We start from the raw sequence: 15,441 nt of genomic DNA on the forward strand, positions 1-15,441 counted from the left end.
AGGTCGCGGGCCACTTTTCCAAATTCCTAGAGGCCGCGGGCCGCATGACATCAATATCGATATAAAAGTAGGCAACGCAGTTCAACAACCACGTCTGATAACTCTACGTTATTACAACGCTGTGCTTTCTAACATAGGCGACGGTTATAGTCACCACAAAAGAACTAATATTTTATTGAACAAACACAGATACAACAAAAGGTATCATGATCATCAATGTCATTATATTTTGGACTATGAGCTGTACACGATACCTGACAATGACAACACTCTTGAGCCGCTAAAACAGGGGTGGCCAACATTTTTGTAATTCACGGCCGCATTTCGCGTACTCATGTAGCCTGCGGCCGCATACCGGTGGTTAGTCGTGATAAACTAGCTGGGGCCAAATACCCACGTTATCATGTCCATGTCCATTGCCGGTACACTCCGAACTAATCTATATGCACATATCGGCTTACTATGCGCACCAAATCGTTAGTAGTTACGTTGTAAATAGCCACAGAGAACCAATCTGTGGTCGCGCGAGGCGCGAAAAATTTTCCATGTTCATGAGTGAATTTCGTCAATAAATATTAGTATAGTTTCACATATTACTATAAAATATTTATCCTTTCTCGGCCAATGTGATCAGATTCCCAGATACAGCTGATGCAGGGGGTATCTGCGAAAACTTAGGGTTGCTATTACAAGTGTCGACAGCCGCATAATTTTCCTTCTACTGCTGCAGATTGGCCACCCATGGATTGAAGAATCAATATTGGGGTTAGCTATACACGGTAGGCCTACTTGCTAGACAACTATCTCCTCGTAAAGCATTGTCTTTTGGAGCGCCCGAAGTCGTTTTGCAGGCGTCTCGGTCTTGGCAGTGGTGGGCCATTGCACGTCAAGGCAATATGCCCATTCGTACCAGCAAATTCTTCATCCATGGAATGATATTACCATGCCGAAGCCGTATCAACTAGTGAGTAATAGTGATACTGGGCACATAGAATGGCTCACTTTGAAAAACAACAACATTATGTTTCAACTGAAATCAATTCTAGCGTTTCAACATGATTTACTAAGCGTTTTTCTGAATTTTTTTCAAATCAGGTCGCGGGCCGCAAAATAGGACCTCGCGGGCCGCATGCGGCCCGCGGGCCGCGTGTTGGAGACCCCTGATCTACATATTATTTTTCATCCCATGTGATCAGATTCACCGGTAGAGTAGGTGGAGGGTCGGTCAGGACAGGCCAATTATTATTAGTCACTTTGTTGCATGCTGTTCTTTGCATGTCTTGACCTCCGTCAGGATTGTCGATATAGTGAAGTAAACACGATTCCGAGTTGGTATTCCTATATGTGGCGCATCTGTTCGCAACTGTACTGTGGGTCTCTGATTGCAAAGTGCGCAACTATATTAAAATCGAAAAATAAAGTCGCATGGAATCGCGCGCTGCGCGAAGAAACTTTCACGAATAATTAAAATCTTTCAAGAAATCGGGAGTCAATTTGTAAATTCAAATTATACGTCGACGGCCGCCAACACCTACTAATTGAATTACGTGTCCACGGCTGCAGGTTGGCCACCCCTGTCATACAGGTACCACGATGTCTGCTTCTCTCTAATCAATCAACACACGGTGCAATTTTTCATTAAGATTTCAAGGCGTTCAATAAGCCCGGTAGGCTACCCCAAATTTACCAAGATATCAATGCGTTAGGGTTAAGTAGGTGACGAAATAGCGTGGTTGTTAAACTGTGCGGCCTGTCTATCTCGATATTGAATTCATGCGGGCCGCGGCCATGAAATTTAAAATTGGCCCGCGACCCGTTTTCAGTTGGCGACACCTGGCATAATCGGTGTCTTACGAAAGCCTAGAAGTGTGCGCCGTGCTACAAGTCGGCGGTAACGGAATCAAAAATAAGAAATATCGGCCTAGTGTATATGACCATTGTCGTCGACAAACACCATTATTACCACAAATGACATTAGGGTTCAGTACATCGTAAATGCCGATAATGCAAGTCTTCTCGCTTCGACGAACTTACGCGTAATCTCCACCCTCGCTCGCTGTACATACATATGTATAAAAACATACAATCACTATAATGTATGTGAGCAAGTAGTGGGGAATCTCGGAAGACTGGGGCCGGCGGGGCACATTATCATGTAAGACGAAAAACTGTCCGCGGGCCGGACAAAATCCCTTTGCGGGCCGGATCCGGCCCGCGGGCCGTATGTTGCCCACCCCAGGTATATATGAGCAACGTGAAATCACAGATCCTTGATTAAAGTCAAGCAGGGTTGTAGTGACTCGAGTCATGACTCGTCAGATATTTTGGTGACTCGACTTGACTCGAGTCATTCTTTTCAAATCCGTAAAATGAATTATACTCGAATCATTGTGCATGACTCGAACCAGGTCATTTGACTCGAGACTAGGGCGGCTAAGACAGACATTTCATTGTGACTTGAAGAATAGTAATCTCACCACATTATTGGTATTTCGTCTATTATTCCTGAGACCTCCTAAATAGGGCCAGAAACTGTTGCGACTTAGGAAAATTACTATATTATGAATGCGAGCCATTCTATATCACTTGAGGAGGGTTGAAAAAAGTGGGTTGAACCGGAGTGAACTCAATACTGAACAGTGAACACGATGACATGGACTCTGACTCAAGTCACAAAACTATAACTTGGACTCGACCCCCAACTCACCGACTCGGACTCGTACTTGACTCGGTGGTGAATTGAAAATGACCCAACTTGACTCGAGTCAAAACTATAAAAGTGAGTTTGACTTGTGACTTGGTTACAACCCTGAAGTCGAGTAGGGTGATACCATTTTATTCGAGTACTAATAACCAGGGCTGTGGAGTCGGTTCAGTTTACCACCGACTCCCAACTCTGACTCCAGAAACTTGAAACGCACCGACCCCAGCTCCGACTCCCAATGTTTTCTTCAAAGGACTCCGCCATTCCCGTAAAGCTACTTAGAAAATCTATTTATTACATTTTAGTTAATATTTTTACCAATTGAGTCAACCCACTTTTTTGAATGTGGCAAAAAAATTGTGCGCATTTGTCGAATATTAAGTGTGTGAGTGTGAAAATCCGCCGACTTGAAAAATCTGACACTTTTTTGTAACATTTGAGAAGAGTTGGTTTGGCTCAGCAGTCGAAGTCGGAGCATTTTCACAAGCTCCGACTCCAAGCAGTAAGTGTTTCCGCAACTCCCGACTCCGACTCCAAGCAGTGTTATAAAATATTTCTGAGCCCGACCCTCGCTCCATCCAGAGAAAATTTAACGAAACTCCGACTCCGCAGTCCTGCTCATAACACCCTATTCCACTAAGAGTTATAAGCATCCAGGCCTGTTAAGAGTATTGATCAGAACTTTGGGGAAATGGGAGCAGTTACATTATGGCTATACTATCGGCCAGTGGTGTCAAACATACTACCCTTGGTCCAAATATGTTCTGTCAGACGATTTTATTCGGCTCTCGAACAATGCTGAGTTATTGATAAATGGCTACTATTATCCAGCATATTTCTATCAAAATTTGAGATACCGGTATTTAACAAGAAATACAACAATATAAATAATCTCTGAATGCAGCCAATGTCTAACGTGTTCACATGCCACAGTATAACTGTCTGAACATGATTAACAAGCCTGCGACATTGACACCAAATTCTCGGAAGGTAAATTTAAGTCAACATTCAATTCAGTGTTTTGATGAAATAGGAACTGGTAGTTATTCACAGAGGCAAAAACACTAACTGCTGTATGCAAGTTATATAGTGCTCATATAATATAATGCATGTGTATGAGGTGATACTGTTACAGCCTTAACTTCTGACTCAAAAGGTCCGCTTTCTCACGAAGCCACTTGGTTTATTTCAGGAATTTTCAATCTTTTTTTTGCTCATGGCCCGTTAACTTTGTTAAAAAATGGACTTTCTACCACGATAATCCTTGGAAATAGAAAATTTGTAATAAAAAGTAGGACTGCCACTTCTGCCACAAAGATCATGAATAACCAGGGCTGCAGCCATTACGAGCAAAAACAATGTCACAATGTAACATTATGTTAATCTCGTTAGATTGCTAACTCTTATGTGATCGGTTGTAAACCCGTGGTCATAGGCGCCGGACGCTAATTTTCCGTACGGTAGGTAGCCTATGCGGGCTCGATGACATCACAAAGGACTTGGCATCATAATGTGATAGAATTTATAAATAAACTGTAAATGCCAGATATCTGCTTAGAGAGCGACTTGTAAGCGTTCAATATCACCAATATCACAAAGTTATGATACTATCAAGATCAACTATGAAGCAGGCGTGTACCACTGTACCCAGTCATGGAAAAGTAGGGTTGGAAAAAGGGGGTTTGAAAATCTATTTCATTCCAATTCACCATGTAGTATCCAATTATTATGGACAAGGACATGCCTATCACACATGGACCATGGTGTATTGGAATGAAATAGAAATAATTCTATTTTCTATATGGCAGTTTCCACTGTTCGGTTGGTGTGGCGTTAAGATTTAAATTGCCATCAGTGAATTGATTGAACGAGCGACACAGGGGTGGAGAAGCCCAGATAAATGTTTGAGAATCAAACCGGGTTTTGTTGCGTCGATGATGTTATTGTTTCTCTTTTAGACCGACATCGTTATCCTTCGGTTTTCCGGTTCTACATTCTCACGACTCTCTGATGTGTCATCTGCAACTACTCAGAAGTATGTACAAGTATGCAGATATACTTTCAACTCTTTGTATGATAGCTTTGTTCAATTCTTTAGCACCGGAACTGGAACGCATAGCTTGACTATTTCCAACTTGACCGTCGCAGAATTTAACAATACTGAGATCACTGTGATCAGTGGAGGCTGCAGTGTTAACGATGTATCACCGGGGAAACTACTCTTAGTCGATTGTAAGCCTGCTTTTTTGCTACAGCAGTGGACAACAACTTCTATGGATTCTATACTTATTCCCATTTTAAAAATATTGTGCACTAGCCTACCTAGCTCTGAGCGGTGAACCCAGAAGCGTGGCCAACCGAAAAATAAGGGGGGCGGGGTTGGATTTTTTCTAATTTACCAATATAGCGTTAATTCATCAGGAAGTGCTATCAATTGGCTAGTCCCTGATCTCTGGTGAGCAATTGAATACGGGAGACGCAGCCTAGGCGACAGTTTTCGCAAATCTAAATATCTGAACCCGTTATTGAGTCTGTTCTATAATGTCACCGATTTCAGGTGGTTCAGAATTTCTCGTCTTTTACAGCTCAAACCTTGACACACAACTTCTGATCGTTATGTTATAGTATTGGCGGTTCCAAATCAATTACGTACGTTGAAGTCTGTTTGCAGACATTCTATATCATTCAGTTACGCGATGTCACTCTTTAATCAGTAATGACATAACAATCGCTGATCAGCATACACTTAACGACATTGTCTCCAAACCATTGAGAGATAGGAGCCAAAGCATGCTAGGCCCGAGACCCGATAGTTAGGCCAACGATGATATCTTTCGTACAAGGCCTATTGCAGATGCGATTGTGTAGACCAGCGATGATATTGTGCACACCAAGCCATTGCAGATGCGATTGCGCAGGCCAGCGATGGTACCCCCGGTCTATTGCAGATGTGATTGTTCAAGCCTGCCGAACCAGGCTTGTTGGCTACACGCCTGAATGAACCCGATTCAATCTTGAAGCTCAACCTACTTCACATTATTTTAATACACACAAAGCCATAGCGATAGTTTTATTCTTGCTGCAGTAGACCTGAAAACTAACCAATTGTAGTCGATATCGTCAAACTATGATTATGTTACTGGACATAAAACCTCTCATCCCAAAATTGTAATCAGCTTCACATGTCTTGTTGAACGTTATTAGATCTAATCGGTAGCTACCCTACAGCCAACAATCGAAGATATCTTAATGAGTCTTTTTGAGGTTACCATGTTACCAAATATTCGACTTCACAAAGCTTTCCTTTTCCGTATGTTTGGCCCCTTGGCCGCAGTTAGGATAGTTGGGCTAGAGTTTCTCCTTAATCATGACTTGACTATGACTATGTTTAGACTGACAAATCCAGAACCCATGTAAGACCTTTGATCATGTCTGATTGCCTTGAGATGGTGTAGAACAGTGGTTCTCAACCTTTTTGACCTCACATATGCAACTCGAATGTCCTTTGGTTTTCTTTGAACAAATTGAGACTTGTCTGTTTGCTATGTTCTCTATTAAACTATCAGGAGTCCTTTAATTGCACTGTCGGAATTAAGTCCGTTTAAAAGTCTCCGCCACTTTTACATATAACTTTCTGAGACGAGTTGTACGGCACATTTGAACAGTCTCGAACAGCACTTGCACCATTGTGACGTACATCCGCAGTAGACCATGAACTCTATATTTCAAAACGACACTGAAAAATATGTTTCAAATTCACAATGCCATTTTAAATCTGATGTTTTAATTCACTAATTGACAAGCCTTCAACTTCTTACATTTTGGAATTAAAATATCAAATTCTAATATATTTGGCCGACATGCAGGAAACGTGCCACGGACCAGCACCGGTCTGCGGACCGGCGGTTGAGAACCACTGGTGTAGAAGCCGAATCTATATTAGAAGGCATATTCCACCTGAGTGGCATTTACTTACCGTTTGATGAAGTGGGTGGTTCCAACGAATTCCAATCAGTCAACCAACCTATTTAGTTTGGCGCTTCTTCGATATACGCCTCAGATGGAAACAGTGTTCCCCATGACTCGAATAAATGCTTCACATAAACACAATAAAATTTAGAAACGTCAAAATAGATTGTTTTTTGCCTTTGTTGTGGAAGGGGGGATATTATGGTTGGAGGAGAGGGGGATATTAGGGCTGGGGAGGGAGGAATGTAGGGTTGCAGGAGAGGGGGATATTAGAGTTGGAGAGGGCGGATATTGGGGTTCCAGGAATTATGGATATTAGATTTGGGAAAGGGCGATATTAGGGTTGGAGAAGGGGGGGGGGGGTATTAGGGTTAGGGGAGGGGGTTAGAGTTAGGGTTAGGGTTACAATTAGGGTATCCCAAGATTAGGTTTGGGGTGAGGGACACGATATCCAACCCTAATAAACCTCAACCCTAATATCCCACTCTCCCGACCATAATAAACCCAATCCTAATATTGGGATACCCTAACCCACCTCCAACCCTTATACCCCCCTTCCCCAACACTAATCTTGGAATACCGTTCCTAACCCACATCAACCCTCCCCCAACCCTAATATCCTCTTCTCCTAACTTAATACCCCCTCCCCCAAACCTAATCTTGGGATACCCTGACCCCAACTTTGACCCTAACCCTCATCCAAGCCTAATATCCGTCTCTCCACAGGCAAAAAAACAATTTATTTCGAGGCTTATGAAATTTGATCGTGTTAATATGAGAAGCACTTGCTGGTGACATGTGAAACACTGTTTCGATCTGGGGCGTATATTGAAGAAGCGCGTTTAGTTTACGGTCATCTCACTACTGGGTTTTTGAGTAGTTCTAGTTTTAGTTGCGGATTTTGAAAAGGGATTAGTTCTGGCTATGGTTGCGCGTTAAAAAGGGGACAAACAGCTAGAAAACATGTGTTGTCGTGGATCACGATACCGGTGCTCTGTTGTGTGATGTTCTTGCAGCAATTGCTCACACAGATACATCACTACTAGCAGTGTCGTAGTCAGGGGGTTTTGGGGTCAAAACCCTGCTCATTTCAAACTTGTGCTGATGTTCATGCGGAAAGTAATGCAGGTAAAATAAAAACTAATATGCTGCTTCCGAATTAATCTAGCTGTGTTTTAGGTTAGTTATTTGTGGATTTTTATTGCGATTTAAATTATTCGCATTTTTAGTGCCAGGTAGTAGTCTACTTCAACGTCAGTAGCGTTTTAATATGCTACTATTGCTATGAATGAAAAATCATTATGGCTGTTGCTCTTTATGACTAGCAGTGGCTCACTTCAAACTTTATCGTCAATGGCCTCAAATCTGTCAACTGCCACCCTTAAAGTCTCTCCAAGCTCATCATTACTTATTATTAGTGTGTGTTGTATTGGTTTCATTTCGCATGCAGACTGCAACTTGGCACACTTCGAAGAGGCTTATGCGACCGACAACCAATCGGATTGCGGATACATGTGCACACGTACGTTCCAATGCCGCAACCTCACAACTTCTACGTTTCAAGCGACGTGTCAAGAAGACGCAACGTGGGGTGCTGTCTCGCAACGAGAGGGCGACCGATGTAAATGTATGTTGTTTAACGAGTTTTTTGGTGTTCAGTATCTAAATTTAGTTTCTGAAGCTTTCTCGCAGCGCCCAATGGTTTCAGTTATGCTTTGCCGGTATTGGTTATAAATTGAAACTATGGAAGTCTATCTGTAAACTACTTTCCTCGTGTGATCAATTTTAGTATTGCTTGCAAATTACTTGACGACAAATTATATATGAGACTAATTTGCTGACTATCTCTGTGAATACATGCCGCCTATGATTTCAACCCAGTTCATAAAATGTTTCTGGATTTAACGGCATCATTATAAGTTTGCAAGCAATACTGTAATTGATCACACGTATGGAAAGTAGTTTACAGATAGATTTACATGTATTTTTATGACTAGAATTGTTGTTGTCGCTTGATTCTGCAAAGGTTTCGCATCAGGATTAGGGTAAATATTTTGAAAGACATGAATGTATCAATGCAAGTCCAAAATTTCTCATGCCTTTTTGGTAACGAGATATCTCATCACAAACTGCATTTTCCTGCCACTTTTGTATCTTCAAACTACTCATTGTCTACTTTTCCTAAATTCATGTACTCAGACTCCTACTACTTCGCTTGTCGTCTTGACTATTATGCCAGGCAAATGTCTGGGTATTTGCAATCTAGCATTACAGGCAAACTTTGCATTGCCACCTACTATGAGATACATGTATTTCATCATCGTTCTTTAGCTTGCGATCCGCTTCTTCTTAATTCGACATCCATGGAATCGGATACTAGTTTCCAAGCGGCAGTTGGACAGACAAAGAAATTTGAATGCTTGTGTAATCGTGGAAGTAAAAGCTTTGTAGCAGAGTGTATGTCTGGACTTCGGTGGAATTACACTGAAAGCACGGCTCCTTGCCATTCAGGTATCACTAAATGTGCAATAACACATGTACAGTAGTTGAATAGCTTCTTGGTGGTACAGAACTTCAATGTGCAATTGAATAATGTATTCATCTTGAGATAAGCCATTTACACTTTCGTCTGTATGCCTTGGGCTCGACTGTTAACAAAATACCCGGACCTAGTTGGTACCTACAAAAGAAGTTTGTGTACCATCTAAAAATAGTACATTGAGCTTTAAGCGATCTCTTTGCGTTTATTATTTGAAATTTCATGCTGGTCAAGGTCATCGCATATTTGATGATAAGATTGTTCTATACAATGTTCTTTCCAATTCTCTACTAGGGTCTGATAATCACACCTGTGTCAGCCGGAAAGATTAGGGTTTATTTCAATTAAAATATTATTGAAATGTAGAGTGGTACATGCATCGCCAGTTTTAGTATCAGTCAAGCCTGATGTAGAGACCGGGGATTTGAAAAAATTGCCATGTTCCAGACAATTGACTTGTTGTGACTTTTTTCTTTTTGTTTGGGTTCATTGGTATTTTATGGCAGTCTGCCAATGTTTATATTGCAGTCAATTAGCGGTATTTCTCATGTCGAATTCAAATCCTTTGAAAACGTACATAAAGTTCTTTCAATTTGAGCCTGTTGGTAACTGATGACGTAAAATGTAATATCAATTTTATCCTGTTAGGTAACAATCTGATCATCCTTCACTACTTACTGCTACAGATATTTGAGAGTTTTGCGATAGGCATGCTGGGTCAGTCAAATTGACATCATGAAATGTGTTGTGTAAATATTTCCTGAACGATTTGATATCAAATCATCAGTTATTTCTTATTTAGGTCAGCGGGTATTCAACTTGTTTGATATGAGAGCGAGATTTAACTAGCTAGGTGATAAGACTGAACGCACACAGACATTTCTGGTACAGTAGTTGAAAGACTCGCCATCTCATGAATTAGTAACAATGGAATTCGATAACTGACTTCTGACTACTAGGGCAAGTTTTTGCAACTTTCTTTTTACAACTTCCGGCAGCTTCCCAAATACTGAGAAGTTATGTAGTATGATGTTTTGATTTGTTTGGAAGAATCTTATATTGCAACTTTACTTCATCTTTTCATGCAACTTTTTGCAACTCCGTTTGATTTTTCATGCAATGCTTTGCAAGTTTTTCCAATTTTTTACGCAACAATCTTTTTACTTAAAATATTTGGCACTATATGTAAATAGATCGCTTGATAATCTCACTGTCGTGCAAATTTTGAGGTCTTTTCTGATTTGACGTACATTTAGACCAGACTGCCGAAAATTATATTTTCACTTGGTTAATTTTTTCAGACTATCGATTTTGTTGAAGTCGCCATCGACAGTGCCTTCGATATGGAACGATTTGGTTATCTCATACCCTAGTAACTTCAAGGAACCTTTTGTGAAAAAATGAGTGCAACTTTCCACGGGTTTGACTACAACAAAAACTTGCCCTACTGACTACACATAACTTTTTTCTGGATATTGTATAAATTTGGCCGATAACATTCTTTTGCAAGTCAGCGTACCCATGTTATAATGATTTTAGTTTTTTGTCCCTTTTCTTAACCTACTTGAACGCAGACTTGGACAACTAGCTAATTCTGGTTGGATAATTACACTAATGCCGGTAATCTTATTATAATCTAATTTGTGAAATGTTTCCATCCTCTAATTCTGATCTAATTTTTTGTGAAAATGCTACTGGAGAACTGTATAGTGCGGAGCAGGCCAAGCTTGCTGTACAGACATATGCCTTTATGCCATTCTCATACTCATGAGAATAATGAACTTTCAGTTGATATGAACAGAACTTAATTCCAAGTTTTCACGAATTCAGTAATTCTAATTCTAGTCTTAATTTGAAAAAAACAACTGTGTAGATATAATTCTAATTGTAGTATAATTTGGAAAAAACGTAGATTTAATTCTAATTGTAATCTAGTTTAAAAAAGCTGGAAATTTTCTTGTTGTCCAAGTCTGCTTGAAAGTCGCTCAAACGTATCAGATTGTAAGCTAAATCAGAAACCCATTTCGCTGGCCACGCAATTTTTTCCTCACGGGCAGCAGCTTGCACAAATGCGCACCCCTATTTAAACACTAATATCCCATACTACAGTGTGTGACCCTTCCGAAGTTCATGTCGGGCAACCCGTAAATAACGGCTCGTACCTGTGCGGAAAGCAACAGTTTACATGCAAAAACCAGACCGTTTGCGCGCTGCCACCGTTCGAACTCGAGTGTCGGAGCGACGGGACTTGGGATTCATTTGATAATTATTGCGTTGAGGGTGAGCCGGCTTTATCGATTCTATTTGATTTTTTGATAACAAAGCAACGGACTCTTGAATGTAAATATGTATGTCATGATTGCAAATTGTTTGATGATTAGGGCTGGGCGAGTGTGTGTTCAAATATGTAACTTTTATGTGACCACAAAGATTATTAGTTCTTTATCAGAATAAACATTATTTGGTGTTTTTTAAACATACCCAAACTATTTCACTGCACTTTGTGACAATGCTGCAGGTTGATCACGAGTTACATATATGTCATTTCCACCAACGTGTGTAGAGATTTGTACCAGTTTTGAATGCTGTGATTACCAATCAACAACAGTGAAAAATACTATTGAAACTATAAATCTTAAATTAACTCAATTGGTAGTGTAATTTCAGTACTCAAATTATTAAAATTATTACTCCATTCAGATTTGAGTACTTGACTCATTGTGCCCAGCCCTGGTAATGGTAGTCTGCGATCGGACACTCTATGTGTTTGCGCATGATGAATGTTGTGAATTGTTCACCCGTCCCCTTTCGACACTTTACAAGCTCACATTCACATTGATGGATGATTTCTTGTGACTAGAAAAGAATTGAATGAAACATATTGGCTTGTCTAATGCTAGTCTCGTGATCATATTTTAATTTTTGCATGCACACTATGTCGCCATGTGGTCATTTTTTTCGATGCCCTCTGAAATCACAAGAATATTACAACTACCGTAACACGGGGTGACTTTAGCACTGCCGGGTGACTTTGGCCGAAAACCAATATTCGTTTCTATTGCACACATCGAACAATATGTCGATGTATGAGTACTTTCAGCTATTGTTTAGGAACAATCTGCATCAATACAGTACTATTAATGCAAATTTCATGTTTGATACAACACTTTTACATGTTCGCAGCCATTTTTATATTGACAGGTATGGTAAGAAATTTCACCACACTTTTTACATACTCAAACTTTTGTTTGGTTTACATGCAAAGTAGGTGTTTGAGGCAATTTCCTTTCATATGCAGACAAAGGCTATGTATCTGACAGCATTTATTGGGTTTTCTGGGCGAAACTACAGTTCATTATTTCAAGATTGTCAAAATCATGAGACTGATCAATTTTTTTAATTTTTTGCAATTTATGGGGTGACTTTGGCCAGCTATTTAGAGTCAGCTAAAATGGGTATTTTCTGCATCAAGATTAATCTTAGCCAAGGAAATATAGAAGAAAGCTTGGTGCCAGGAGTTGTAAAGACTACACCGCAGATGAGATCCCAGCGGCACTAAGAATGAATGAGGAAGGAATGTCCGAAAGATCCGTGAGTGAAATAACTGGTATTCCGAGAGGGACTTTACAGAATGAAAGGATAGGAAAGCATCCGAAATCACCAGGAGGCCAGCCTGTTTTATCGCTAGATATGGAGAAGAAAATAGCAGACCATTGTATGGCGCAGGCAGATTTTGGATTTCCTGTGGACGAATTTTGTCTTGTGAAAAGTATCTCGAGAGAGGAGGTTGCGAGGATAATTGCCGTACAAGAGGAGAAGAAGGCTTCAAAACGGAAGAAAAATGGTGACCAACCATCAACATCCCAACAAAAATGAGTTGAATCAGTCACAAGCACTCAACATGAAAGTCATGACGATTCTTCAGAAGCAGAAAATTTCCAGGAAGATTTATGTGATGATGCAGTTGAAGTGGGAGCATTAGAAAAGGAGTTGAAAGCAAAACTAAAAGCTGGCCAGTATGTAATAAGTGAATATAAGGGAGAATTATTTCCAGGTGTTGTGGAGAGTACAGAACAGCATGGTGCTGAAGTCAGTGTTATGCAAAAATCGAGAAGCAATTGGAAATGGCCAATTCAAAAAGATTAGATATTTTATAACTGGAAAGATATTAAACATAGAATCTGCGACCCGGACTTACTGAATGCTCGTGGAATCTACAAAGTGAATGAACTTGAAGGGCATTGGCATTGAACTACTTTTTGTCATTAGTTTGTTTAATTTCGTTGTAATTTTGAAGATTTTTGTGGTTTTGCATTCAAATTAAAGTCTGAAAAATCACCATTGGTTGGATACTTCTTTTTTAAAAGACTGTAGATGGCCAAAGTCAACTTCTCAGCTTGTGTCATTGGCAAATATGACTGCTAGATGTCCTGGAAGTACAAAAAATGGTGCTCGGCTAAAGACACCCCATTGCCGGGTGACTTTGGCCACCACAGAAAAATTGAAAGAAAATGATCGAAAACGTGACGATAATTTTCTTTTCCAAGTTTAATCCATAGATCTAACCCTTCCGCCCATAACAAAGTTGAAGAAGACAGAAAATCATAACATATCATAAAATAATTCAACATTGAACGTGAAAAGTGGCACAAAGTCACCCCGTGTTACGGTATCAAAAATCCTGTGAGGCATAAGCCTGTTTTGAATTGCTGTTATTGTGCTGAATTGCTAAATTTTTATGTTGAGTAATGTAGGACTTTAACATTCCTTTGATGATTCAAGAGCGTCTTGGAGGTACAGAACTTTGACATACAATTGAATAATAATATTCATTTTCATATTGGAATAAACTCGAATATTTTCAGCTGACACTCGTCAGGGGTAATACTAGGTGCTGATGATTACCCCTGACGAGTGTCAGACAAAGCTATTCGGGTTTATTTCAGTATGAATACATTATTCAATTGTATACTGATTCAGAAAGACTGTGAACTTGTTCCACTGGAAGTTTCATAGCATTTAGCAGTGGGATTGGCATGAATAAGCCAGCTACTTTTATATGGTGCTGAATTAGAATGGAATGGAAGAATAATGGTTATGCAACATGCAATTACGAATAGTGAGGGTCTAGAGCAGTGGATCTCAAACGACGGTCCGTGTTAAGTTTGTAGCCCGTCTGCCGAATAGATTACAATTTTAAATCTTAATTCTAAAATAACGGTAGGAGTTGAATGCTTGACCATTAATTAGAGAAAAGACATGTCCAATTTTGAATCCATTTATAAATTTGAAATGTATTCTTCTGGGTGTCGTATTTAGAGTTCATGGTCTACTTTTAACTTGGCGTATGTTAAACGTACGTGTTGTACGAAACCATTGTAAAGTGGCCTGCATAAGTCGTTTAAGTCCAAGTTTATGTAAAAGTTCACTTTTGAAACGAAATTACTGTACTACTATAATTTAGCGACATATTGCAGTAATAGGCTAGAAAACAGCAAAGCCACATTTCTTCCAAAAGGCGAAAAATCAAAAGGAAGTTACTGGTTTTTAACAGTACTTGGCCTTGCAGAAGCTTCAGTAGATCCGCATCAAATATAAAAAGGCAGCATTAAATAAAGTTTCCATTATTTTCTTTTGAGTTGCATACATTTGTCGTAGTTCAACTTCAAGTTCATTTTGATTTGACTGGTCTAGAGTCCTTGAGATTCGTTAGTGGACTGACTGGACTCTATTCTGATTTAGTTGTTTAGGAATCAAGTTTGTGTAGTAGGCTAATGTTGTTACGATTTCACTTTTGTTGTGAGATGGATTTTATGGCATGCATTCAATGTATGGAGGATCTCGTTGCTTTTCAAGTACTGCATGTGAATTTTAAATCATTGACAAGAGGCAATCAGTACGTAGCACAGAGCGAATAAAATTTGTTTTGAACAGCAACCTGTAGTCAGGCATCTATTGCTGCGGTTTGCCGAAGTGAAGATAATTGTCAATATGGAGGCGTATCTGGTATAACTTGTGGAAGTTCACTTGATTACAACTGCACAAGCGGCAGCTCACGGACCAAACAGTCTGCCATTGTATGCAATGCGACAGATTCGTTCAACGATACGGCGCCTTTATGTCACGTTCCTTGTCAAGGTAAAATTTTGAAGTATGCTCATGTGAAGTGCATACTAATATGCAGAAGTGAAATATCAGAATGTGGGTGATCAGAGTAATCAAAATCAGG

The 15,441-nt window shown here is 39.9% G+C and overlaps 1 protein-coding gene across 9 annotated transcripts in view; it reads left to right on the forward strand.

Moving 5' to 3' along the window:
• The window catches only part of LOC145440342 (uncharacterized), a 28,805-nt gene that overhangs the window by 2,917 nt on the left and 10,447 nt on the right, over window positions 1-15,441 (forward strand). For 8 of the 9 annotated variants that reach the window (XM_080317916.1, XM_080317920.1, XM_080317922.1 and 5 more), the window contains exons 3-8: window positions 4,663-4,739; window positions 4,803-4,936; window positions 8,124-8,300; window positions 9,005-9,184; window positions 11,322-11,492; window positions 15,147-15,350. In XM_080317916.1, coding sequence (XP_080174042.1) covers window positions 4,663-4,739; window positions 4,803-4,936; window positions 8,124-8,300; window positions 9,005-9,184; window positions 11,322-11,492; window positions 15,147-15,350 — 943 coding nt within the window. The remainder of the gene's footprint in view (window positions 1-4,662; window positions 4,740-4,802; window positions 4,937-8,123; window positions 8,301-9,004; window positions 9,185-11,321; window positions 11,493-15,146; window positions 15,351-15,441) is intronic. The other variant, XM_080317925.1, reaches the window with a different exon arrangement.

Source organism: Botryllus schlosseri, chromosome 6 (genome assembly GCF_051294905.1).
Source record: "Botryllus schlosseri isolate E-star chromosome 6, Bs_hap1, whole genome shotgun sequence".
NCBI lineage: Eukaryota > Metazoa > Chordata > Ascidiacea > Stolidobranchia > Styelidae > Botryllus > Botryllus schlosseri.